General features: G+C 38.6%; 2 protein-coding genes across 10 annotated transcripts; both read left to right on the plus strand.

Annotated features, from left to right (window-relative positions):
- Positions 1 to 894: 894 nt before the first annotated feature.
- On the plus strand, positions 895 to 8,225 carry LOC143877567 (GDSL esterase/lipase At5g03610-like). Of its 7 annotated transcripts, none has more exons than XM_077379707.1 (7): positions 895 to 1,145; positions 1,800 to 1,844; positions 1,962 to 2,153; positions 2,761 to 3,032; positions 6,342 to 6,587; positions 7,121 to 7,178; positions 7,865 to 8,225. In XM_077379707.1, the coding sequence occupies exons 2-7, from the start codon at positions 1,808 to 1,810 to the stop codon at positions 8,104 to 8,106; spliced, it is 1,047 nt and encodes a 348-aa protein (XP_077235822.1). In that variant the 5' UTR covers positions 895 to 1,145; positions 1,800 to 1,807; the 3' UTR covers positions 8,107 to 8,225. The 7 variants fall into 7 exon arrangements, with proteins under 7 accessions (XP_077235822.1, XP_077235824.1, XP_077235823.1 ...); XM_077379709.1 differs by having other exon boundaries at positions 2,037 to 2,153; XM_077379708.1 differs by lacking the exons at positions 895 to 1,145; positions 1,800 to 1,844 and adding an exon at positions 1,210 to 1,799 and having other exon boundaries at positions 2,037 to 2,153.
- A 3,442-nt stretch (positions 8,226 to 11,667) lies between these two features.
- Positions 11,668 to 27,035, plus strand: LOC143876673 (GDSL esterase/lipase At5g03610-like). 3 transcript variants are annotated; one of them, XM_077378361.1, is made up of 5 exons: positions 11,668 to 11,760; positions 11,855 to 12,037; positions 12,636 to 12,907; positions 14,045 to 14,348; positions 26,593 to 27,034. In XM_077378361.1, exons 1-5 carry the CDS (start codon positions 11,700 to 11,702, stop codon positions 26,802 to 26,804), a joined length of 1,032 nt encoding a protein of 343 aa, XP_077234476.1. In that variant the 5' UTR covers positions 11,668 to 11,699; the 3' UTR covers positions 26,805 to 27,034. The 3 variants fall into 3 exon arrangements, with proteins under 3 accessions (XP_077234476.1, XP_077234475.1, XP_077234477.1); XM_077378360.1 differs by lacking the exon at positions 26,593 to 27,034 and adding an exon at positions 15,022 to 15,319; XM_077378362.1 differs by lacking the exons at positions 11,668 to 11,760; positions 11,855 to 12,037; positions 12,636 to 12,907; positions 14,045 to 14,348 and adding exons at positions 21,599 to 21,735; positions 22,400 to 22,576; positions 23,811 to 24,082; positions 25,549 to 25,852 and having other exon boundaries at positions 26,593 to 27,035.
- Positions 27,036 to 27,056: the final 21 nt, after the last annotated feature.

Genomic DNA, 27,056 nt, shown 5'->3' on the forward strand with positions numbered 1-27,056 from the left:
GGTTTTTCGAGAATCTGACGTGGCATTAGGAGAAGAAATCCAGGAAAACTATGCAGGAAAAGGTTTCCCGCGCCTGTTCACTTGCGCAGGAACTGTGAAGGAAAAGGTTTCCCGAGAAACTGCTTGCCCACCTTTTTTCAGGAAAGCAAATCCCACCAAAATAAAGGGAAAATGAATCTCACACTTGTGAGAAAAGACTTATTTCCACATCATTTTTCCCAATTTCCATGTCAGATGTGACATTTTCCATCTAGGCTCTTTCAAAATCCCGTAAAGATAAGTGAACATGCGAATTTTAGCTTTCTCGGGAAAAAATGGGTGTTTTCCCAGAATTGGTCTCCCGAAAACGCAGTGAACAGAGCCTAATTGTTAGGATAAAGCTGCTGTCTCATTCATACAAGCACCTAAGTAATTAAAAGTAGGTAAATCATACCAGCACAACCATGTTTTTATTGTTGCACAGTCATAACTTGTTCTTTCTTTTTTAATTGGCTTGTGAGAGCTTTTTGGGAACTATAATAACCTTTTGACATCTCTTTAAGCACTAAAAGACAAGATGCTTTGTGGAAATATCAAAATATGGTGGTGCTGATATCATTACCCAAAAAATAACTAAAGCCTAAAATATCACTGAAAATAAATCAGCGAAAAACTTCTATTAAACTATGTCAGATCGAAGATTCGAGCACCAATAGTTTAAACAGATTTGCCCAAGCTGTTGTGGGTCCAGCCCATGTAGGCCCCACACTCACTCACTTATTAGAATCCTATCAAAATAGGAAATGAGACATTTCCTTATTGAAAAAGGAAGAGGAGAAAGTCGGTGGTGTCAGGTGTGTGTGGGTGTTTTTGACGTTTAGTGAAAAACGTTAGAAAGAAATAAGGAACAGAAGGGAAAAAAAAAAAAAAGAGGGAGAGAAGGAGAAGGAGAAGAAGAAGAAAAGCAAGGGTTTTTTCTTGGTGGCTCTTTCGAGAGCTTTGTGTGAGATCAAAATCAAGATTTTGGAGCGTTCTTTTTGGAGATTTTTACTACGCCGTTGGACCTCTCGTTGCACTGAGACTTCGCGAGAATTTGGGTTTCTTCGACTTGAAGAACGAAATGGGTAATTTTTTGTGAGAAAGTGAGTTTTGTTGTTCGCAACAAGGTAACCCTTTTATCTCTCTCATTTCTTGTATTTTCTCAAGTTTTGAGTAAAAACTTGAGAGAAAGACGTTGTATTACTTATTTTGATTAGTGGATATTTTGTCTGATTCGCCCTGTGATTTTTCCCTCTTCGTTGGAGGGTTTTCCACGTAAATCTTTTATGTTCTTTTGTGTGATTGCTCTCTTGATTGTTTGGTTCTTTTATCTACATATTTATTTGCATCGTAATTTTAGTAGGTTTTCTTTGGCGAAAAACCCAACATACGTTACATGCGGCATTAAACAGATTCTAACCCTCATTCTTCCCTATAATTCTCTACCACAACTCAACAAGGGTTAGAACAGGGATTTTCTCAGCTCAAAAACTCGGCATTTCTTGTAGTAAAATAAAATATAAAGCCCAGCACGATTTTTCTACAGAAAGTGATGGGAACGATGGATCCTTGTCTCGTTTTACGCTTGCAACTTTCTACAGAACATACTATATATAAATAAAGGCATACAAAGTTTCTGTAGTAGGAAATAGCACCACCCACCAAAATAATGGTCTTCTTTTTCTACTTTTGCTGTAGTGCTCGGGTTCTTTCTTGGTTGATGGGTTTGATGGAGAGAGAGAATCTCATCTACTTTTTTCTCTTCGTTGTTTTGTTGATAGGTAGAGAGATGACCTTCTCTTATTCTTCTCCTGTTTTGTTGATAGGTAGAGAGATGACCTTCTCTTATTCTTCTCCTTTTTCCGCTGCGGCTGCTTTTGATTTGTAAGATGTTGATATGAGTTTGGGAATATTGTATGTTTTGTTCTTTGTTTATTTTATAGGTGTTGAGGTGCAAGGTTCTCATCACCACCATCACCACCACCATAAGCTATTCGTTTTCGGTGATTCGTATGCAGATACAGGGAATACCGCAAAATTGATCTCTAGGTCTTGGAAGGAGCCTTATGGGTTCACCTTCCCTGGTAAACCATCCGGTCGCTGGTCTGATGGCCGGGTCTTGACCGATTACTTAGGTTACTCTCTCTCTAATCTAAAAATAATCATTTTTTAAAAAAATTTCGCATTTAATGAACCGCTTTTGCCTTTTATTGTGGTTTTTTACTATCCCTGCATCACAAGTGATGGGTTGGTTCTGTTTCCCTTTCTCTCTCCTGGGCTGGGTGGGTGTGGAAAAGTTTTTTCCCCCTTTGATATTGGAAATGATTTCAGCACAAACATGTTTTGATGCCATGGCCTCATGTATCTTGTCTTTTAGTATTTAAAGAGCGGTAAAAGGGTTATTACGGTTCCCAAAAAGCACCTAAGAGACAATTAAATACTACATGTCAAGAATATAGTTGTGCTGAAATCATTTCCCTTCATATTTTTCTACTTTGCCAGAATAATGATGTTCCTTTCTTTAGCTTTGATGATTTATCATTTGCTTTTTACAAGTATTTTTTCCAGATACCTCTGTGCCTCATACCTGCTCTGTTTTTCCTTTGCACAGTTTTATTTTTATTTTTATTATGCATTTCAAAAGCTTTCCCCATTCCAATTAAAATTCCTTTCCATAGAAATTCGATTACTCTTACGTTCACCATATTTAAATTTTCATAGTTTTAAATACCATTTTTCCAGCTTCTTTCTTGGGAATTCGAACTCCCATCGCTTACAAATGGAGGAAAATGGGGCCGAAACCGCTACGATACGGGATGAATTTCGCCTTTGGAGGGGCGGGAGTCTTCAATACGTTAAATCCGGTACCAAATTTGACGGCCCAGATCGATTTCTTTCAAGAGCAGATCAAAGAAGGTGTCTATACGAAGAGCGATATCGAATCCTCCTTAGCCCTTATATCTATCGTGGGCAACGACTATACTGCGTATCAGGCCCGAAACGGCACGTTAGAGGTAATATACCGTTTTAGATTTTTCCTCTCACGTGAGCTTTGGGGTGGAGCTAACATTGGTGGACCCCATCCGCCTTGGATTTATTGATACCCACCACCAAGCCAAAGGAAAGATTCCAGATAAAACAACGCACGCGCCTGATGAAGCGTACAAAATTGGGCATTTCATCAAGTGTGGGCCCACTATATTATAGGCTAATGATATTGGCACTTCCATGAATTGATAATTGCCCTAACTCATGTTGTCATTTATTATTTGAACAGCCGTGGACAATGTTATTACAGTTCCCAAAAAAACTCTTAGAAGCCAATTTAAAAAGGAAGACAAGTTGATATTGTGCAATTATCAATATCAGAAATCCATATTATATATTATAGGCTAATGATATTGGCACTTCCATGAATTGATAATTGCCCTAACCGCTGTTGTCTCTATTCATGAGGTGGCTGGTCTGTCATGGACGATAGCAATTCCCATATAGTAATTGGTTGTTTCACATGGTACACATTCAATTGCCTAATCCTTTAACTTAGTTTTTTAGGATCCCCAATCATGGTGTGACAAGTGGCTACTTATAAAACATCAACAATCCAATAAAAAACGTTTGTGCCATGTTGGACCACCTTGACCTTTTATTGGAGAGTCTCAAGTCTCAACAATGGCCTACTAGTTTATGAAAAATCGATGACAGAAATGCCCCTTAAACTCATTTCAACCACTAATTCCCTTTTGATATACATTTTACAGAGGGAAGTAATATATCTGCCCCATTTTTACTTGGGACAGCCTCCTCTAGTGTACTTATGAACTCACTTTTACACTATAGGTGGTTGTCCCAAGTGAGAATAGGGGGTGGGTATATCACTTCACTTTTGCTTTACGTTTTACACATGGAAGTGATATATTCGCCCTCTTTTTACTCGGGACAACCCCTTCTAATGTATTTATGAATTTTCTTATACACTATAAGGTGTTGTACCATGTAAAAATAGGGGGTGAATGGATCATTTCACTCTCTCATCTCCTCTCATCTCTGGTCTCTCTCTGCTCTCATCACTCCTCTCTCTCATCTCTCTCTCTCTCTCTCTCTCTCATCTCTTTCATCTCTCTACTCTCCTCTCTCGCTATTTAAACACTATGAACGATAATTAGATCCGCTAACCACTATGAACCACTAATTACATCCTCTGAACCACTACGAACTATTATTAGACCCTCTAAACCACTATTTAGACACTATTAGCCACTTTAGACCCTCTGAACCACTATTTAGACACTGTTAGACCCTCTGAAGTACTCTTTATACCCTATGCCCTCTGAACCACTGTGAACTACTAATTACACCATCTGAACCACTATTTAGACACTATGAACCACAATTTGAAATGGAATGAGGTCGACTATGCGATCGACCTTCGAATGTAGTTCATAGTGTCTAATATTGGTTCATAATATCTAAATAATGTACAGGGTGTAATTAGTGGTTAATAGTGGTTAAGATGGTCTACTAGTGGGTAATAGGGTATAGAGAGTGGTTCAGAGGGTATGATTAGTGGTTCATAGTGGTTCAGAAGGTGTAGTTAGTGGTTCATAGTGGTAAGAGGGTGTAATGATTGTTCATAGCGTCTAGAGAGAGAGAGAGAGAGAGAGAGAGAGAGCAAAGAGAAAGAGAGGAGATCGATGAAAGAGATGACAGAGTGAAATGAGATATTCACCCCTTATTTTTACTTGGGCAGCACATTATAGTGTATAACAGAATTCATAAATACACTAGCGGGGGTTGTTTTGAGTAAAAAGGGAGCGGATATATCACTTCCCTGTGTAAAACGTAATGTAAAAGTGAAGTGATATATCCGCCCCCTATTTTCACTTGGGATAACTCTCTATAGTGTAAAAGTGAATTCATAAATACACTAGAGGAGGCTGTCCTAAGTAAAAAAGGGTGCAAATATATCACTTTCCTCCGAAAAATGTAAAGCAAAAGGAAAATACTAGTTGAAATGACTTTAAGGGGTATTTCTGTCCTAAAAATGTAGTCAACATCAACCTCTTTTATTGTTTACAAAACACCCCCTCATTTTGATCATTTTCCCTTTATTTAATAAATTATGATGGAAACGAACCATGACTAAGTATATAAAATAAAGATAAAGATGCGTTCTTCATTAATTTATACGATACCGACTTAAAGAAGAATACAAGCGTTGTAATATATCTGCCACAACCAAATTTAAGGTTATCTACTCGTCTGTCACCATTTTTACTTGGTTTGGCAAATAATAGTAAAAAAAAAAGTAATTACTTTGTCCAACTAATAACATCAGAGTTCTAGAATTCCACAAGTTTCTTATTATTTTCGCCGTATTATCATATTTTACAACTTTATTATTATCATTAATTTTCTTTATTTAACAAGTTCTAGAAAATAAAAGACCCAAATGATATCAGACCCACCACATGTGAATTGGTGATCATGAGATCTTGAACGTCATGGTTAGGATGATTTGATGATCATCTGGCCCTCCACGTATGATTTGATCATCGGACGGTGTGATCAAATCGTCATCGAATAAGACACGTTTGATCTTATAGTTAGATCTTAATTTAATGTTCATCAAATTAAAGTCTCAAAATTTCAATGGCCCTTGCAACTTAAAAGGAGTTTTATATTACCACTCCTTTATAGACCGTTTGGATACATGGATTTTATAATCCAGGATTGTAAAACTCGGGATTTAGCTTATGAAGGCTTGTAAAATCCAAGTTTTAGCTTGTGAAATCTAGGAGTTTATAATACTGGATTATAAAATACAGGCATTTTAGACTTGTATCTTTTTTTTTGTTTTGAAATGGCAATAATTATATATAGCAAATTTAAGAGGCGGAGATGGACCACCCATATCTACAATATGAAGCAAGAAAGAAACAGGAACGAAGAAAAAACAAAATACAGAGAAAATCCCTTCTCAAGGAGGAAGGTGGTCGAACCACATAATAGAACCACCGGAGACACCACGCTTAGCTAGCGCATCCGCCGTATCATTTGCCGATCATTGGCTTTACTATTCTCATTTATTTCCCCATCAACATTTTAGTGTACTTTCTTGGATGCTTAGAAGAAAATAGGACTACCCATTTGGGTTTCTATGCTAATCAGTTCTAACTTCATTGGCTTTACTATTCTCATTTACTTCCCCGTCAACATTTTAGTATACTTTCTTGGATGCTTAGAAGAAAATAGGAGGACTACCCGTTTGGGTTTCTATGCAAATCAGTTCTAACTTCAGTGCTTCACTTTCCTTGATGTAGGGTTTGCAAGCCTTCTCTACATCTTTAATAATTCAGCTGGCCATGGATTTGAAAGGCCTTAATGATCTAGGAGTAAAAAAGATAGCCATGACTAGTCTCCAGCCCTTCGGATGTTTGCCTGCCGACAACACCTTGGTTTCTCTAAACCAGTGCGATGAGACTCAGAACCAGGCTTCCAGTGTTCACAACCTCATATTGGATGCAGCTGTACAAGAGTTGAACAAAACTAATGAGGGTCTAAAAATCACAGTTCTTGATAGGGTCCGGACTCAGCACTGAGGGAATCCGGACTCAGCACTGAGGGGTCCGAACTCAGCATCCAATTAGCTGCTGGCACGTGGCCCTCACAAGGACCGTTGGAAGGCCAACACCTGTCTCCACTAGGTGTGGCACCTGGACCAATCAGGGACCTCCACCTGCCCTCCTTAGGTATGAGACCTGGTCCATACAGAGGCCACCACCTGGCTCAGAACTACCACCTGTCCTAGACAGGTGGCTCAGAATCACTATAAATAGCCTTCACTTGTACTAAGGTGAGGGTCCTGGAAATCTGAGAACCAAAACTCTAAGCTTTTTGCTCTGACATTGCTCTGCACTCCTGCTCATACTGACTTGAGTGTCGAAGCGCCCGTCCGGAGTATCACTCCGGGTTGGTCCTCTGACCCTTTTCTTTCTTGTCTGTACTCTTGTGCAGCGCAGGACTCAACCAGCCCCTCAGTCGTGGCTTGTTAGCTCGGACCACCCAGCCCTACCATAACCTGTTACCGATTTTAGGCCTAACAGTTCTTGATCTATACAATGCCTTCTTGTCCATTCTCCAGAGCCCTGCAAACCAAGGTATTGTCTGAATCAATCCTTGTTTAGCTGGTTTTGTTTTGGGTTTGTTGTGAAAAGGCCAATTACTCTAGAAGCTTGAGCTAAGAGAGCTTGATATTATTTAATCATTTATACTTCATCACTCCCACTCACGTGTGGCACCTCTTTTTTTAGGTTGGCCATGGTAGATTTTTAATATCAACGAGTTGTTGGATTTTGAATCTAAGACCAATTGTTCTGATACCATGTGAAACAACCAATTAAATAACGCCAAAAAAGAGAGTTAAATAACACCAACTCCAACGGTTTAAACTCTAAACTGTTAGAGATGGTGTTATTTATTCATTTATACTTGTGGTCCGTTTTTTTTGAGTTGGCCATACGCGTAGATTTTTAATATCAAGGAGTTGTTTGGTTTAGAACCAAGTACATCATGTGAAACATTCAATTACTCCAAAATCTTAAACTATTAGGCTCTGTTCCTTTCAGATTGTTCGTATGTTTCAGATTGTGCCTCAATCGACCGCCATAATCTGAAGCGAACAGGGCGTTAGGGCTGGTGTTATTTAAACTATTAGGCTCTGCTCATTTATACTTCATTCTTGGAAAGGCTCAATTACCTTAAATCTTCCAAAAATCTTGTTCTGCTGGTTTTGTTTTGGGTTGTTGGATAAGGCTTTTCTATTTTTACTTTGAAACTTTGGCAGGCAGGTGGAAGTTTGAGAATCCATTAAAGGCTTGTTGCGAGGGAATAAACAGCAACTACTCTTGTGGGAGTACAGACGAGAATGGGAACAAGATGTATACATTATGTGAGAAGCCACACTCTTCCTTTTTTTGGGACAGTCTGCACCCTTCGCAGCATGCCTGGGCTGCTCTTGCCGCGTACTTGTCTCCTACTTTCCACACTCTTAATCTGAGAGAGGAAAATCAGTTTCTTTTGTTCTGATTTTCAATTAGATATTTTTCATGTAGTAAAAAATATAAAAGTGATCAATTTCTGATCTCATGAAAATTTAACACATTTTACAGGGAATAAAAAGGAGAAATTAAGAATTATCATTCTCTTACTAGAGCGTTTGTAGCCAGTTTCATGGCAACAGTGTTTTTGTTTTGTTTTTTTTTGTTTTTTTTAATGGGTAAGCTGGGGTTTAGCGGGGACCCCTACCGATTTATTAGATAAAGAGAAAGATAGTAACTCGGAACATGCAAGAGAGGGAAAAACTAAGGCGCGGCACATTAAGAATTATCATTCTCTCACTAGAGCGTTTGTAGCCAGTTTCATGGCAACAGTGTTTTTGTTTTGTTTTTGTTTTTGTTTTTAATGGGTAAGCTGGGGTTTAGCGGGGACCCCTACTGATTTATTAGATAAAGAGAAAGATAGTAACTCGGAACATGCGAGAGAGGGAAAAACTAAGGCGCGGCACATTAAGAATTATCATTCTCTCACTAGAGCGTTTGTAGCCAGTTTCATGGCAACAGTGTTTGTGTTTTTGTTTTGTTTTGTTTTTTTTTTTTTAATGGGTAAGCTGGGGTTTAGCGGGGACCCCTACCGATTTATTAGATAAAGAGAAAGATAGTAACTCGGAACATGCGAGAGAGGAAAAAACTAAGGCGCGGCACCTATGAGCGACAAACACTAAGCCTAAGAGCTTAAAATGCTCAATACCTGTGAATTACATGGCAACAGTGTTTGCAAGTACATTTTAATTGAAGTGGGTTATTCTTATTCAATGCACTTGAAAACAATGAGAGGCACATCTTTTGTGAAGGGGCCCACTCGATGGACCAATGTGATCTCATCATTTCATCAGTCGATCTTTTTGGGGAAACGTTTTATTCGCCTCTTTTACTTTGGCCACCCGCTTGTAGTGTAAAAGGCTAGTAAAAAATACACTAGAGAGGGGTCATGCATGTTGCGTACGCATAATCAGATCTGTTGAATTGTTACCACAAGTCTTGCCCATTATAGTTGGTTACACCGTAGTAAAATAATCCTAGAACATTGATCAAATAAGGCGCCTTTAATTTGGAGACCTCCAATAGAAGTTAAGTTGCTAGTATTTTGTTGGAATTAATTACACATATAAAATGTGCACGAGGGGGGGGATCAGGGAGGGTCATTGACGCAAGCGAGATCACCAAAAATATTCATAAGTGAATTTCTAAGCATTCTGTTGCCCACCCCATCTCAAAGTGGTTGAGGGGGGAAATAAAGGAAAATAATAATAATCGGAGCATCTTATACGTAAAATCCATGATCCGTTCGGACTAAGGAGATCAATGACTGCGTACTATGGAAGCAGGGAGGAGCTAATTGTTGGGATAAAGCCTAGACAAGTCGAAGGGAAAAGAGGACATCTGAGCGAGTGTTGTCTCATTCTTACAAGCACCTATAGATACCAAGTAATTAAAATAAAGGAATGATATCAGCACAACCATGATTTTATAGTTGCACCGTGCCAACTAGTGTTTTTCTTTTTTAATTGGCTTGTGAGGGCTTTTCGGGAAATGTGATAACCTTTTGACGGCTCTTTAAACACTAAAAGACTAGATGCTTTGTGGAAATATCAAAATATGGTGGTGCAGATATCATTTCTCTAGAAATAACTAAAGACTAAAATATCACTGCAACTATCTGCCAAAAACTTGTATTAAACTATGTCAGATCGAAGATTTGAGCACCAATAGTTTGAATATTGTGTCTCGAGCATGGTTTTAAATTTCGGACAACACCGAAACTGAAACGACCGAAATCCAAAATTACCGAAACTTACTAAATTTAGGTCAAAATTTTGGAACTTTCAGTAATTTTGGCAAAATTTCAAGAAAAATATATTTTTTAAATTCCTTTACAAAATTTCAGCCGAAATTTCTGCCAAAAAACAGACATTTTGTTCATCTTTACCGAATTTTGGGATTTCGTCTGAAATTATAACAAAAAAGCATTTTCGTACTCGTGGGTGACTAAATGTTGTAGAATCGTCCTTGTAGCCCTATACCTCTGTGCTTCTTAATAAAATCTAAGCTCCTCCGAGTGATATTTTAATTAGTTGATATTTTCCGACTAAAGGACTTTTTGGCAAAAATCTTTTTATTTTTTAATAAATCAGGTTTGCACTCGCACATAATGAGGTGGTTAAGTGCATAAATTTGTAAAATTTTAAATTGGTGAATTCTTAAAGCTTTAAATCATTCTCTACGAATGCAACTGGCGTAGCCAGAAGCGCGAAGAACGAGTCGGGTTGAACAACGTTGATACCGTATCGGAATAACCTTCGAATTCATGAAGGATTGTTCTGAGAATCCATGAAGAACAAATAAAACCAGCACTTTCTCTAAAGAAAAAAAAATTTCTTTAATTACAAAACAAGTGTGAACCGAGCAAACAACCCTTTCACTTGAGTATTTATAAAACCACTATTCTATAATCTAAGTAAAACTCTTCCCTAAGCATTGATATAATCTAATAGTTGTAATTAAAGCCCTAAAACTCAACTTTCTAAAAATAACTAAAATCAAACTTTACGAATGAAAATAGAAAGAGTTCGTTCCCTTTTAAGCTTTAGGTCTTTCTCTTCTAAAGAGAACAGAAATGAATTTGTTAACCACGTCAGCTATCCATTTCCCACATGAAACAAATAAAGTTATCCAAATAACTCTATCCTCCCATGCGTTAAATAGTGGCGTTTACGCTACAAGCCGCATTAAACAGATTCTAACAATGCAATCTTCCCTGTATTTCTCCAGCACAACTCGACAAGGTTTAGAACTGGGATTTTCTCAGCCAAAAAACTCGGCATTTCTGGTCGTAAGATAAAAGATAAAAGAGGAGCACGGTTTTTCTAAATGAAGTGTTGGAAACAATGACGACTTCTCTCGTTTAGACCGAGCAAAAAGTGATCAGAACCCGCTGGTTCACCCTGTCCGCCCGTTATTTATAGTCCTGCTTCACTAAATTAGGGACCAGTTGAAATTTGACCCGGTCTGTATGGAGAACTAGGCCAGGCTGGGTGGACCCACGGGCGCCCCTAAAAACCCAAATGATCGATATTTAATTGGTGTAAGCTCTTATAGTCCCTTATTTTTAAGAAAGTACTGTACGGACTACATTATAGGATGATCTAAATCGTCCATGTGATGGAACACAACATAAATAGGTTGTGCCCCAAAAATCATTTCCATAGGATGATCCTAGCCCTCCGATCTATAGAGGTTTCCATAAGTAAGAATATGCAATTCCTCCATAGATCAAAGGGCTAGGATCATTCTATGGAAATGTTTTTCTGGGCACAACCTATTTACGTTATGGCCCATCCCGTACGGGTGGGGTCCGGGTTAACAAAATTGTGACCCTGTCCGTACCACCCGGACCCGTATGGGTTGGGTGAGACCCGATCCAGCCCACCCGTTTGCCAGGTCTAGTCTCGTTGACCGTTTCCCACTTTATACAGCACATACTGTATATAAATAAAGGTATACAAAGTTTCTATAGTAGGAAATAACACTTCCCACCAAAACCATCGTCCTCTTTCTTGGTTGATGGGTTTGATGGAGAAAGAAAAACTCTTCTACTTCTTTCTCTTCTTTGTTTCGTTGATAGGTAGAGAGATGACCTTCTCTTATTGCTTTTGATTTGTAGGATGTTTATTTGAATTTGGGAATATTGAATGTTTTGTTCTTTGTTTATTTTATAGGGGTTGAGGTGCAAGGTTCACATCACATCCACCATAAGCTTTTCGTATTCGGTGATTCGTATGCGGATACAGGGAATACTGCAAGATTGCTCTCTAGCTCTTGGAAGAAGCCTTATGGGTTCACCTCCCCTGGTAAACCATCCGGTCGCTGGTCTGATGGCCATGTCTTGACTGATTACTTAGGTTAGAGACTCTCTCTCTCTCTCTCTCTCTCTCTCTCTCTCTCTCTCTCTCTCTCTCTCTCTCTCTCTCTCAAGTAATCTTTTTTTTTTAATTTCGCATTTAATGATCCTTGGTTAACAAAGTTGGGCTACCAGAGGGAGACTCTTTCTTATTTTCAGTGATGGCAAGTGTCGTTCTGCTCTCTTAGAAACTTCATATCAATATCTTTACTGAGAAGAAATTTGATGATTTTGCTTCTCTCTCTCCTCTCTGATTTCTATTTCTCCTTTCGCTGATAAGAATATGTTTAGGACAATGTTAAATTCGCACACCCAGTAGGATAATTCGCAACCCTCTAAAGTGATTTTTATACCATTAAAATATTAATGATCTTCCAATGGCTCATGTTATATTGTTATCATTCGCTTTTTACTAGTATTTTTTCCATATACCTCTCTGCCTCATACCTGCTCTGTTTTTCCTTTGCACGGCTTCTTTCTTTCTTTTGATGCATTTCAAAAGCTTTCCCATTCCAATTAAAATTCCTTTCCATAGAAATTTGATCACTCTTACGTTCACCATATTTAAATTTTCATAGTTTTAAATACCATTTTTTCAGCTTCTTTCTTGCGAATTCGAACTCCCATCGCTTACAAATGGAGGAAAATGGGGCCGAAACCGCTACGATACGGGATGAATTTCGCCTTTGGAGGGGCGGGAGTCTTCAATACGTTAAATCCGGTACCAAATTTGACGGCCCAGATCGATTTCTTTCAAGAGCAGATCAAAGAAGGTGTCTATACGAAGAGCGATATCGAATCCTCCTTAGCTCTTGTATCTATCGTGGGCAACGACTATACTGCGTATCTGGCCCGAAACGGCACGTTAGAGGTAATATACCGTTTTAGTTTTTTTTCGCTCACGTGAGCTTTGGGGTGGAGCATGACACATTGACACTAACATTGGTGGACCCCATCCGCCTTCGATTTATTGATACCCACCACCGAGCCAAAGGAAAGATTCCAGATAAACCAACGCACGCGCCTGATGAAGCGTACAAAATTGGGCATTTCATCAAGTGTGGGCCCACTATCTTTAGGCTAATGATATTGGCACTTCCATGAATTGATAATTGCACTAACTCATGTTGTCATTTATTATTTGAACAGCCGTGGACAATGGTTATTACAGTATCCAAAAAACTCTTAGAAGCCAGATCAAAAAGGAAGACAAGTTGAGATTGTGCAATTATCAATATCAGAAAGCCATATTATATATTGGGTAATTTGTTAGGGTCCATCGCGCAGAAGGCATTTCGCGGCTGGTCTGACATGCGAGATACCAGCCGCAAAAAGCCTTTGCCGATGGAGGCTAGCAATTCCCGCAAATTGGTCCACTGAAGTATAATGGTTAGATCTTAATTTAATGTTCATCAAATTAAAGTCTCAAAATTTCAATGGCTCTTGCAACTTAAAAGGAGTTTTATATTACCACTCCTTTATAGACCGTTTGGATACATGGATTTTATAATCCAGGATTGTAAAAATCGGGATTTAGCTTATGAAGGCTTGTAAAATCCAGGTTTTAGCTTGTGAAATCTAGGATTTTATAATACTGGATTATAAAATACAGGCTTTTTAGACTCGTCCCTGATCATTGGCTTTACTATTCTCATTTATTTCCCCATCAACATTTTAGTGGTCTTTCTTGGATGCTTAGAAGAAAATAGGACTACCCATTTGGGTTTCTATGCTAATCAGTTCTAACTTCATTGGCTTCACTATTCTCATTTATTTCCCCGTCAACATTTTAGTATACTTTCTTGGATGCTTAGAAGAAAATAGGACTACCCATTTGGGTTTCTATGCTAATCAGTTCTAACTTCATTGGCTTTACTATTCTCATTTATTTCCCCGTCAACATTCTAGTATACTTTCTTGGATGCTTAGAAGAAAATAGGAGGACTACCCGTTTGGGTTTCTATGCAAATCAGTTCTAACTTTCAGTGCTTTACTTTCCTTGATGTAGGGTTTGGAAGCCTTCTCTACATCTTTAATAATTCAGTTGGCCATGGATTTGAAACGCCTTAATGATCTAGGAGTAAAAAAGATAGCCATGACTAGTCTCCAGCCCTTCGGATGTTTGCCTGCCGACAACAGCTTGGCTTCTCTAAACCAGTGCGATGAGACTCAGAACCAGGCTTCCAGCTTTCACAATCTCTTGTTGGATGCAGCTGTACAAGAGTTGAACGAAACTAATGAGGGTTTAAAAATCACAGTTCTTGATCTATACAATGCCTTCTTGTCCATTCTCCAGAGCCCTGCAAACCAAGGTATTGTCTCAATCAATCCTTGTTTTGCTGGTTTTGTTTTGGGTTCTTTGTGAAAAGGCCAATTACACCATAAGCTTAAGCTAAGAGAGCTTGATATTATTTAATCATTTATACTTCATCAATCCCACTCACGTGTGGCACCTCTTTTTTTTAGGTTGGCCATTGTTGATTTTTAATATCAAGGAGTTGTTGGATTTTGAACCTAAGACCAATTGCTCTTATACCATGCGAAACAACCAAATAAATAACTCCGAAAAAAGAGTTAAATAACACCAACTCTAACGGCTTAAAATTTAAACTGTTGGTGATGGTGTTATTTAATTATTTAGACTTAGATTTTTAATATCAAGGAGTTGCTGGGTTTAGAACCAAATACATCATGTGAAACAATCAATTACTCCAAAATCTTAAACTATTAGGCTCTGTTCGTTTCAGATTGTGCCTAAGTGCAATTTTGAGCCCATAATCGGACGGGGGCTATCGGCTCTTAATCGGCCGCCACAATCTGAAGCGTACAGGGCGTTAGAGCTGGTGTTATTTAATCATTTATACTTCATTCTTGGAAAGACTCAATTACCTTAAAATCTTCAAAAATCTTGTTCTGCTGTTTTTGTTTTGGTTTGTTGGAAAAAGCCTTATTTTTTTTTCTGGTTTTACTTTGAAACTTTGGCAGGGAGGTGGAAGTTTAAGAATCCATTAAAGGCTTGTTGCGAGGGAATAAACGGCAACTACTCATGTGGGAGTACAGACGAGAATGGGAACAAGATGTATACATTATGTGAGAAGCCAGACTCTTCCTTTTTTTGGGACAGTCTGCACCCTTCGCAGCATGCCTGGGCTGCTCTTGCCGCCTACTTGACTCCTACTTTCCGCACACTCTTAATTTGAGAGAGGAAAATCAGTTTCTTTTGTTCTTGTTTTCAATTAGATATTTTCATGTAATATAAAAATAACAGTGATCAATTTCAGATCTCATGAAAATTTTAAACATTTTATTGGGAATAAATAGGAGAAAATAAGAATTATCATTCTCTCACTAGAACTTTGTAGCCAGTTTCATTGCAACAGTGTTTGCAAGAACATTTTAATTGAAGTGGGTTATTCTTATTCAATGCACTTGAAAACGAGGAGAGGCACATCTGTTGCAAAGAGCCCCACTTTCTTTCTGGGAAAGTTTGCTTTATTTACCACCACTCGGTGGGAAGGCAAAGGCAAAAGTAGAAATTGCCTTTTGAGTTTTTGAAAAACCCTATTATAGAGAGAAGAGGTTTTTGTCTCTGAGGGTGTGGCAAGAGTGGAAGTTGTTGGGCTGTGTCGGCTGCCTCAAGGGGGAGAGAACCACAACTTGAGGAAAGAGAAGTAAGAGAGAGGAGAGAGGAGAGAGAAAGAGAGGGAGAGAGAAGAAGAAGAAAGTGGATTTTCTTTGGGCTTTTTCTTGGGTTCCTCTTGGAGCTCTCTCTTTGATTTTTTTTCTTGGATATTCTCTTGGGTTTTTCTCGGGTTTCTTTTCGGTGTTCTCTTGTACGGTCTTGGATTGAGAGAAGCAAGGAAATGGTTGCGGGTTTTGGTTTTGGGTTTAAATCCATTGTAATTGTTATATATTGTTTTCTCATAGTGGAAGATCGTGTTTCTCGCCAGTGGAGTAGGCTTGGCCGAACCACGTAAATCTTAGTGTTCATCTTGTGGCTTGGTTTATTTTATTTTTCGTTTAATTTGTGCATGATCGGATCGGATTGCCCGGCGGATTTTCTCAACTCGATGGACCAATGTGATCTTATCATTTTTGGGGAAACGTTTTATTCACCTCTTTTCCTTTGGCCACTCGCTTGTAGGTGTAAAAGGCTAGTAAAAAATACACTAGAGGGGTGGTCTCCCAAGGAAAATGCTAATCACCGTCTCTCAAAGTCTTCTCCTTCTAAAACATCATCTTCTTCTGCCACGAATTCCTTGATGGGGAATAATCAATTTCTTCTCATGCTAAATAGCTAGAAGCCTTTATCCCTTCTCGGCAAATACTTGATTCTACGTCATACACCACAATTGAATGTTGGATTTCAATGTCAAGTGGTAACATTTGTCTGAACTAATTTGCTACTTGATGATCCAACGGTCAGATCTGATCTACTCTAACCGACCTCACCTCTCACCGCTTGACAATACTATTATTGTTTTTGAACGGCAATGAATTAAATTAGGGAAGTGATACCCCCCCCCCCCCGCGGCGGATATTTAACATTATCCGTTAAGAGACAAAGAAAAACGTTAAAGGTGGTGAAGTTATCCTCAAGCAGTGAACCTTTCTCACAGAAATTGTTGAAGGTGGGTGGAATATCATTTCCCCTTAAATTAAAGTAAGAGCGATCAAGACAATACAGATAGCAAGAAAGAAAAAAGCAACAAAACACAACACATTAGGTCCGTTTGGATGCCGAGAAGATTTTGATTTGGATTTCTCTCATTTGCAGCTCTTTTTGTGTTGTGATTTGGATCCAAATCAAATTCTTTGATTTCCAAATTGGCGACTGACAGTGGGAAAAAAAAAACACACTTCCAAATATGCTGTGGAAATAAGTAATTGGAAATCAACAAATCTGGTGGTTTCCTTCACCCTCTTTGGTCCTCAACATCTCCCCTCCAGCAGAAATTACCCCCTTCCCTCTCTGTCTCCCTCAACATGAGCTTGCTGATCTATTCATTATGTACTCAAAACTCAATTCCAAATCCAAATACAAACTATCAGGTATCCAACGGGCCCTTAAGGGCGTAGAAAATCAAATACTTCCAACTCCACTCTTGAGAAACTAATTTATCATGAAAACAAATTCATGGTTACCAAACATGGCCTAAATCTTCCTTGTTTTGCTGGTTTTGTTTTGGGTCCTTGGAAAAATCCTTATCTTTTTCTATATTTACTTTGAAACTTTGGCAGGGAGGTGGAACATTGAGAATCCATTACAGGCTTGTTGTGAGGTAATAACAACAAGTACTCAACATGAGCTGGCTGATCTATAATACAATATAGGAGGTATCCAAACGGCCCTAAAGAGATCTATAAAGAGATGTAGTTGACGTTGAGAGGGGGAATTTTTGAGATTATAAGATTTTATGTAAAAGTGACCACGGATCTTCTTCTTTTTCTTTTGTGTTATCAAATGTGAGAAAATTATATTGGATTTTTTGCTTTGCAATTTCTTCTTCTTCCACGCCACTAAGTTGGTATCAGAGCTCTTGTGGAATAGGATTTTTTTGCTTTACAAGATTTTATGTTTTTTTAAGAAATGGAAGAAGAAAAATAAGAAGAGTAAAAAAAAAGGTTGGAAATATTTCTTAGAAAAGAGGAGGAAGGAGAATAATAAATATTTAAGAAATAAAAGAAAATATTAAAAGGGAAGAAGAATATATATGGAGAAGAAGACTAGGAGGAAGAAAAAGAGAGAAGGAAGAGGAAGAAGCAGATGGTTTTAGTTGTTAAGATCAATATGGTTGTAAATTTGTTTTTAAGATTATTGGTTTTTGAGTGGCAGGATAGAGGGATTAAATTGTAAATTAAGAGGGACTTGCTAGAGACCACATTGAAAGGCATTTTGGGGCTGGCTGTTGCATGTGAGACCAGCCACAGAGGCTCACTTTTTTGTAGATTTTGTCTTATTCATTTAATTCACCCCAAGTGGCTGATCTCGCATGCAATAGCCATGTATCAAGCTGCGAAATGCCTTTTTGCTATGGTCCCTAGTGTCAACACAAATTTTGCGAAATTCAATATCACAAAATTCGAGACAAATTTCAAAGAATTTGTAATTAATAAAAATATAGTACAACTTTCTAAAATCCTCTGATTAACAATCATAGTGGTGAAGACGAGGGCTTTCGTAGCGTGATTCTTGTCTCTATCTTCATGGGACAGTTTTCTTCAACTACTTGATAGCTTTAGTTGAGGGAGAGCTTTTTCTTGTTGTCTTGTTGAGGGAGACTTTTGTTCTCTTGAATTAGCTTTATCTCTAGATCTTTCTTATTTTTCTCTTTCCTTCCCTTGGCTTTCTTTCTATCGCTTCTGCTTGCATTCTCTTTGCTTGCTTTTTTTTTTTAATTTTTTTTTTCCATTGAAATGAGATGATAACTCCTTTATACCCTCCTTCCTCAAGAAATAACTACCCACAACCACTTTGAATAGTTGTGTGAGTGGTTGTGGGTCCAACTACCTCTTTGGTGGTGATGGGCTGTAATTGAATTAGTGGGCCAAGGGCATGCCACTTAGTGGGCATTCCATTTGGGCCCAAGTGGGACCATTTCCATGTAAAACCCTTTTTATGGGTATGGCCCACTTAGCAAATTGAGGGGAAATTTAATAATTTAATGTAACCATTTTTTTTATGTCCACACCTAGACCTAGCGAACAGGTGGGCCGGGCCGGGTTTTCCCCAACCTGTACGGGTCATGGTCTTACGAGCCGGGTCATAAATGACCCGGAATTTTACGGCTCACAATTTGGTGAACCCGGACCCCACCCGTACGGCAGGTGGATCCGCAAGTCACCCGGTTTTTTTTCGTTTTTATTTGCTATTTTTATTCTCACACTAAAATAGGATGATCCAAACCGTCCATGTGATGGGCCATAATGTAAATAGGTTGTGCCCAAAAAATCATTTCCATAGGATGATCCTAGCCCTCTGATCTATGGTGGTTCTGATCTATGCAATTCCTCCATAGATCAGAGCACTAGGATCATCCTATGGAAATGATTTTTGGGGCACAACCTATTTAAGTTGTGTTCCATCACATGGACGGTTTAGATTATCTTATGATTTTGTCCGTACAGTTGTACTTTCTGAAAAATACGGGACTATACGGGCTTAAATCATATAAAATCTAAATCATTTGGGTTTTTACAGGCACGAGCAGGTTCACCCAGGCCGGCCCAGTTTTGACGTGACCCGTACAGGCCGGGTCAAATTTCGAACGGGTCACTAACTAGTGACCCGGACCGGACCCGTAAATTACGGGCGGGCCGGTTGGACCCGCAGGTCTAGGTCACTTTTTGCCAGGTCTATCCACACCTAGCAAATCTCAAAATTAAGAAATAGAAAAAGGGATGTCGAAATAGTTAAAAGACAACTTTGACCTGAACTATTGAAACGTAAGCAAGGACATAGGCAACTTGTATTTTCTTTTCCATTTTGACCATCAAACGAGGAATCATGTCTTTTTCTTTTAATTTGTTACTTAATATGGTATTAGCTTGATTGCATTTGGATTGCCGGAATAAGGAATCACCTGGACATCATATTCCTATTATCCGTTAAACGGATTGAGAAAGGGAAATGATATCTCGCCCCGCCACCCCACCACCCCCAAAAAAAATAAAAAAATAAAAAACAGATAAACTGCCCCCTTCAACGGTTTCTGTGAGAATGGTTCACTGCTTGAGGATAAATTCACCCCGTTTAACATTTTTCTTTGCATGTAAAACTTTACTAATGACGTTAAAGACGGGGTGTTTTCCGTCAGAGGGGGGAAATATCATTTGCCATGAGAAAATATTAAAATGAACATTCAAAATATAAAAAAATTCTAATAAAAATTCCATTCCGACCGGAGTGGAATTAGAATACCAACTCTTGGGGGGAAGAAACAGATTGTGACATTTTTTTCCCCTATAATTCAGCCCCCGTGTAAACTCGGGTTCAATCCCTTGATTTCATTGTTTTCGAACCAAATGCTGGAATAGGGTGGGATAGGAATCAGATCCCGATTCCTGCACTCCGAAGTCAGAGTGACGGAGATATAAGGATAATTTTGATAATTTCTTAAGTGTAAAAGAGATTATTAGTCCATTATTCGTCCATGTACATGTCTTTCCACGCGTCATTATCTATTAGTCTGGTTCTAATATCAATTTCCGAAAGAAAAAAACAAAATCTACAAGAGACAGTTTCAAGAGAAATTATATGATGCCCGATCGGGCGTGTTCTGGTAAAAGAGAACCCCCTTGATATGCGATCCAACAGCAGCCCCTTAAAAAGATGAAAAAGGGAGCTGCTGTTGGATCAAATATCAAGGGTGGCGCCTTTTTTAAGAGCATGCCCTATCGAGCATCATATAAAAACTTCTGTTCCACCACACGCTTGTAGTGATGAAAACTATTTATCCTGCGCCCGCTATCCTAATCATTAATTAATTGCCCATTGAATATATTAATTATTACCCATTTTCCATGCTATTATGGGCAACCCTTCACCCAAGGGTCCTGCAAACTCGGTTCACATGACCGTTTCTCTAGATATCACTTTGCGTTGAAAAATGAGATTTTTGAATGTACGCGGAGTTGGGACATTTTTTTTTTCTATTAAAACTTTGACATTTATTACGCGCATACTATAACAAATAATTTTATTAAACATCATATATTAAACATAGCGATGCAAATAGCCTGGCTTGGGATGGGGTGGCTAGGTGTAATGACCCTTTTTTTCAACCTAAACGAAGGGTCTTAAACTCTCGCCGAGCATGGCTACATTGCATACACATACCACACATGAAAACACTCTCCAATTAACACACCATAGATTCAACACCACAATACAAGAAATAGATCGAAGATTGGCAATCTCACTTTTATCTCTTCATATAGCAATTCATTCACATATACAAGAGGGGAGCCTTACATAGAGGGATGTTGTGGAGAAAATTGGGGAAGAAGATGATGGTTGCAGGATCAAATGGTACACTACTCTTACAATTGATGGTGGATTGAGGTAGAGGATGCTCACTACATATTCTCCTAAGAGTTGGATGGATAGAGGGGTGCCCATTGTAGGAGATGCACTATGTCAGTACCATGGTCAGCCACACTAGCCAAATTCACTTAAATACATAGAGATAACAAGCAAGTATAATTTCATTTCATTACCTAGCCAAGCTACTTATAACCAACACAAAAAGGTGTCCATATCAAATCAATGCCCAAGCAAAAATGTTCAAGAGAGTGCCCGTATCAAATCAATGCCCACGCTTAAAATCATTCATGTCAAACGCTATATATTTCCCACGTGAAAAGAATATGAAGTTATCCAAATATTTCTCCCATCCCCACGCGTTAAAGAGTGGAGGCGCCTTTGAGCAAATTGTATCACGACACGTTCCTATAATTATCAACTATGTGTGAATGGAGATTTTCTCAGCTCAAAATCTCGGGAAAGTCATCTCGTTTATCCTATAAATAGAAGTATACAGAGGCTCTGTAGTAAGAAATAGCACCACACACCAAAATCATCTCGTCTTTTTCCACTTTTGCTCTATTGATCTTTGGTTCCCTCTGCTTCTTGATTGATGGGTTTGATGGAGAAAGAGAAACTCTTCTACTTTTTACTCATGTTTGTTTTGTTGATAGGTAGAGAGATGAACTTCTCTTATTCTTCTCCTGCTGCTACTTTGATTTGACAGACAGCCGATTACTGGGGTTATTTAGTCTTTTACACTTTAACACTACTCCCCCACACGTGTGGCCATTATATGTACAGGTGCAACTGGGGTCGGGTTGAGGCCAACCCGAACCCGACCGGAGGAAACATTTACTCAACCCGAACCCGACCCGACCCAATTTCCAACCTGATGAGGTTCAACACGACCCAAACCGAGGAACCCTTTTTTCCAACCCGACTTGAGTTCAACCCGACCCAATCCAACTTCTTAAGCTTACTAAAAAAATAAAATTTATTAAAAATGTTGGGTTTCACTCGGGCCAGGTACAGTTGGCCAAACCCTCAAGCTGATCCGAACTCAACCCGAAGCCGAACATGACCCAAACGCAACCGGCCCGGCTTTTTTTCCGGTTGAACCCGACCAGAGTTGCACCCCTAATTATATGTGGACTTTTAATATCAAGGAGTACATTTTGAACCCGGGGCAATTGCTCTAGTTCCATGACAAACATCCAATTATTTCAAAAGCTTAAGCTGTTGGAGATGGTGTTATTTAACCATTTATAATTTAACATGTACGATGTTGATTTGACGTTGGGAATATTGAAGTTTTTTTTCTTTGTTTTTTTATAGGGGTTGAGGTGCAAGGTTCCCACCACCATAAGCTTTTCATTTTCGGTGATTCGTATGTGGATACAGGGAATACAGCAAAATCCACCTCTAGCGCGTGGATGGAGCCCTATGGGATCACCTTCCCGGGGAAACCAGCCGGCCGTTGGTCGGATGGCCGAGTCTTGACGGATTACTTAGGTGACTCTCTCTCTCTCTCTCTCGTGTTGGTGTGGGATGTTGCAAACTGTAAGTCAAAATAAATGTGTCTTGTTTTGTTAAAAGTCAATATTGTAGTCTTCTAGGGTAGTTATTATGTGGGGAAAATTGAAGTCATTTTATATTTTCTAGAGTCCTTAATGTCCAGTTAGATTATCAAAAACTCAAATGGTGAGTTTATATGTTGTTGTGCAGGATACCAAAAGGACTCATGGGAACTACGAATGAATGTTTAATGTATTTGCTATTTTAGGAGTCGTAGGTATATTAGTATGAAGTCATTGTTGTAGAGATTATAAGCTAAAAGAAATTCAACGTAAGCTTAGATAGAAGCTTCAAGGGTGAAGGTTTAAGGGAGAAGAAGTGTAGAGATTTTTTGTAAGTTGTATAAAATGGTTAAAAAAGTTGGGTTACTAGGGGAGGCTAACTCTTATTTTCAATGATGGCGAGTGTCATGATGCTTTCTTAGAAACTTCATATCAATATCTTCACTGAGTAGAGGTTTGATGATTTTGGTTTTCCCCCTCCTCTCTCCAATAAGAAGCCATCGATTTCTCCATCGTTCACTAATATTTCAATGGTATCATTTATTTTCTTACTTTGATCTTCCAATGTCTTCTTGGGTCTGTAGTTAGTTTTTAGGGATTTGCTAGGGTTTTAGGGATTTGCTAGGGGCTCCATTGCATAAGGTATTTAGCGGCTGGTCTGACGTGCGATCTTCCAATAAGAAGCCATCGATCGCACGTCAGACCAGCCACCTCATGAATGGAAACAAAAGATCGCAGAAGGCATTTCAAGAGGTGGCTGGTCTAACATGCGACAGACCAGCCGCGAAATGCCTTCTAGGATGAACGCTAGCGGTTCCCTAATTTTTATCTTTTAGCTTATCTATGCTTTTTCACTTAATACTTTTCTGTATCACATCATGTCAGAGCTGTTTCTCTTACTTTGTACCTAAACCCTGCGAAAGTGCCATGAAATATTCCATTTTTCCTTTGCGCGCTTTCTTTCGTTCAGGGATACATATCAAAGAGAATTTATATGACGTAGGGCTTGTATTAACAGGTATAAATGATACAAATGGTGTTTATACGACCCTTCCTAATATAAATTATCTATTTCAAAAGCTTTACCCATTCCAATTAAAATTTCTTGGCATAGAAATTTGATTACTCTAACGTTCACCACATTTAATTTTCATCATTTTCTTTTTCAGCATCTTTCCTGGGAATTCGAACTCCCATCGCTTACAAATGGAGGAAAATCGGACTGAAACTGTTACGATACGGGATGAATTTCGCCTATGGAGGGGCTGGCGTCTTCAATACGTTAGGTACGTCACCAAATTTGACTGTCCAGATTGATTTCTTTCAGGAGCAGATCAAAGAAGGTGTCTATACAAAGAGCGACGTTGAATCCTCTCTAGCTCTCGTATCTATAGTTGGAAACGACTATGATGCATATCAGGCCCGAAACGGCACCTTAAAGGTAATCAACCATTACATTTTTTTCCTCTAAGAGAGCTTTGGGGACCTAGGGGTGCAACTGGGGTCAATTTTTAGGAATTCGAGTTGAGCTTTTACCTTCAAATCGGCTCGGGCTTGGGTTGATTCCAATTCATTTTTTAGTTAAAGCTCAACCCAACCCAACCCAAGTTACACCCCTATTTGGGGTGACGTTTGACCGTAGTTAGCAAAACGTAATTTGGCAAAAAAGTTGGACCTGAAAATTTCAAGTTTAATACGGTATTGATTTTTAAAAAAAGGTCTTAAAAAACGGCCCAAGGTAAAGTGACAAAAACATAGGTGGACCCAATCCGGTTTGAATTCATTGATACCAACCAAGCCAAAAAAATAAAAAGAAAAAAGACTCCATTAAGTGGGCCCACTATATATAGGCCAATAATATTGGCCCCGCCATTAAATGATAATTGCACTAACTCATCTTGTCATTCATTATTTAAACAGCCGTCAAAGGATATTTACAATTCCAAGGAAAGACAATCATTGTGAAATATAATATCTTTTTTTTTTTTTTTTTTGGGTAACGAAGGGTGTCCCCCGGGGGTAGGACTATTTCCCTACGAAAAACGCTCGTCACTGGAGAGCAAACCCATGACTTTACGCCAAAGAACCACACCCTTCCATTGTGAAATATCTGCCACAACCAAATATAGCTTTATCTGTCACCATTTGCACTAGGTTTGGTAAAAAAATAAAAATAAAAAGTAACTCCTTGTTCAACTAATAACATTAGAGTTCTAAAATTTCATAAGTTTCTTATTATTTTCACCCGATTATTATATTTTACAAATTTAACATAATCATTAATTTTTGTTTATAAAATCCGACGTTTGAAAATAAAAAGGCCCAAATGATATCAGATCTGCCACACCTGATTTGGTGATCATGATTCGTTGCTCATCGGACATAGTCAGATGATCTGATGATATCGGGCCCATCACGTATGATTTGATATTCGGATCTTAATCTAATGATCATCGGACATAGTGTGATCAATTGATCATTGAACACACACGTTCAATCTGATAGTTAGATCTTAATTTATTGACCATCGAATTAAAGTCTCGAATTTTTATTGGCCCTTGCAACTTAAAAGGAGTTTTATACCAACGAATCCTTCGTAGGCCGTTTGGATACATGGATTTTATAATCCAGGATTCTACGGATTGTAAAACTCGGGATTTAGCTTATAAAGGCTTGTAAAATTCAGGTTTTAGCTTGTAAAATCTTTTACAATCCTGGATTATAAAATCCAAGCTTCTTAGACTTGTCCCTGATTATTGGCTTTACTATTCTCACTTATTTCCCCATCAACATTTAAGTATAGTTTCTTGGATGGTTAGAAGAACATGTTGGAATATGTGTGGACTGCCCATTTGTGTTTCTATGCAAATCAGTTCTAACATCAGTACTTCTCTTTTATGTTTGTAGGGTTTGCAAGCCTTCGCTACATCTTTAATTAATCAGCTGTCCATGGATTTGAGACGCCTTAATGATCTAGGAGTAAAAAAGATAGCCGTGACTAGTCTCCAACCCGTCGGATGTTTACCTGGTAACAACAACTTGGCTTCTCTCAACCAGTGCAATGAGACTCAGAATGAGATTTCTAGTGTTAACAACCTCTTATTGGATCAAGCTGTACAAGTGCTGAACAAAAGTAATGAGGGTCTAAAAATTACAGTTCTCAATCTCTACGAGGCCTTCCTGTCCATTCTCGATAGCCCTGCAAACCAAGGTATTGTCTCAATTTCTGGTTAGGAGAAAAATCCTTGTTTTGCTGGATTTGTTTTGGGTTCTTTGTGAAATAACCAATTACTCCAAAAGCTTAAGCTATAAGAGCTTGGTGTTATCTAATGATTTAGACTTCAACACTTCCACTCAAGTGTGGCCCCTCTTTTTTGGGCTGTCCTTGCACGTAGATTTTTAATATCAAGGAGTTGTTGGATTTTGAATCCAAGACCTGTCCTGGGGCAATAGGTATGATACCATGTGAAACAACCAATTAAATAACACCAAAAAAGAGTCAAATAACACCAATTCTTAAGGCTTGAGCGGTTACAGATGGCGCTATTTAATCATTCATACTTCACTTGTGGCTCCTCTTTCTTGGGTTGGCCGTACATGTGGATTTTTAATGTAAAGGAGTTCTCACGGTGAGAAACCAATTACTCCAAAAGCTTAAGCTATTAGTGTTGCTGTTATTTAGGCCCTGTTCCCTCCATATTCTGACAACTGATGGTGAGGGCCCCAACAGATTATTGGTTCAAAATTAAACATAAATTGGGGCCAACAATCAGTTCAGGCCCTCACCATCCGTTGTCATAATCTGAGACGAACAGGGCTCAATCATTTATAAATCATTCTTGGAAAGACTCAATTACCTTCAATCTTCCTAGCATTTTGTTTTGCTGGTTTTGTTTTGGGTTGTTGGAAAAAGCCTAATCTTTTTCTATTTTTACATTGAAACTATGGCAGGGAGGTGGAAGTTTGAGAATCCATTAAAGGCTTGTTGCGAGGGAATAAACAGCAGCTACTCATGTGGGAGTACAGACGAGAATGGGAACAAGATGTATAGGTTATGTGAGAAGCCACACTCTTCCTTTTTTTGGGACATTCGGCACCCTTCTCAGCATGGCTGGACTGCTCTTGCTGCATACTTGCGTCCTACTTTCCACACACTCTCTTGATCTGAGAGAGAAAGATCAGTTTCTTTTGTTCATTGGCTTTTAATTTGATTTTTTTTTCTATGTAACAAAGAAATAAAAGTGATTAATTCCAGATCTCATGAAAATTAGGGAAACATTTTATAGGGAATAAAAAGGAGAACATAAGAATTAGGCTTCTCTCTAGAATGTTTGTAGCCAATTTCATAGCAACAGTGTTTGCAAGAACATTTTAATTGACGTCGGTTAATCTAATTCAATGCACTTGAAAACTAT

This window comes from Tasmannia lanceolata, unplaced genomic scaffold (assembly GCF_043159265.1).
Source record: "Tasmannia lanceolata isolate RefF3 unplaced genomic scaffold, GAP_Taslan_0.1 ptg000005l, whole genome shotgun sequence".
Lineage (NCBI taxonomy): Eukaryota > Viridiplantae > Streptophyta > Magnoliopsida > Canellales > Winteraceae > Tasmannia > Tasmannia lanceolata.

Coding starts and splice junctions, on each gene's coding strand:
- LOC143877567 (XM_077379703.1), top strand. CDS start 1,688: ATGGTCTTCTTTTTCTACTTTTGCTGTAGTGCTCGGGTTCTTTCTTGG. Junction 6,588..7,120: donor CTAATGAGGGTCTAAAAATC/ACAGTTCTTGAT, acceptor ATTTTAGGCCTA/ACAGTTCTTGATCTATACAA. Junction 7,179..7,864: donor CCAGAGCCCTGCAAACCAAG/GTATTGTCTGAA, acceptor AAACTTTGGCAG/GCAGGTGGAAGTTTGAGAAT.
- LOC143876673 (XM_077378360.1), top strand. CDS start 11,700: ATGGGTTTGATGGAGAAAGAAAAACTCTTCTACTTCTTTCTCTTCTTT. Junction 11,761..11,854: donor CTTCTTTGTTTCGTTGATAG/GTAGAGAGATGA, acceptor TTTATTTTATAG/GGGTTGAGGTGCAAGGTTCA. Junction 14,349..15,021: donor CCAGAGCCCTGCAAACCAAG/GTATTGTCTCAA, acceptor AAACTTTGGCAG/GGAGGTGGAAGTTTAAGAAT.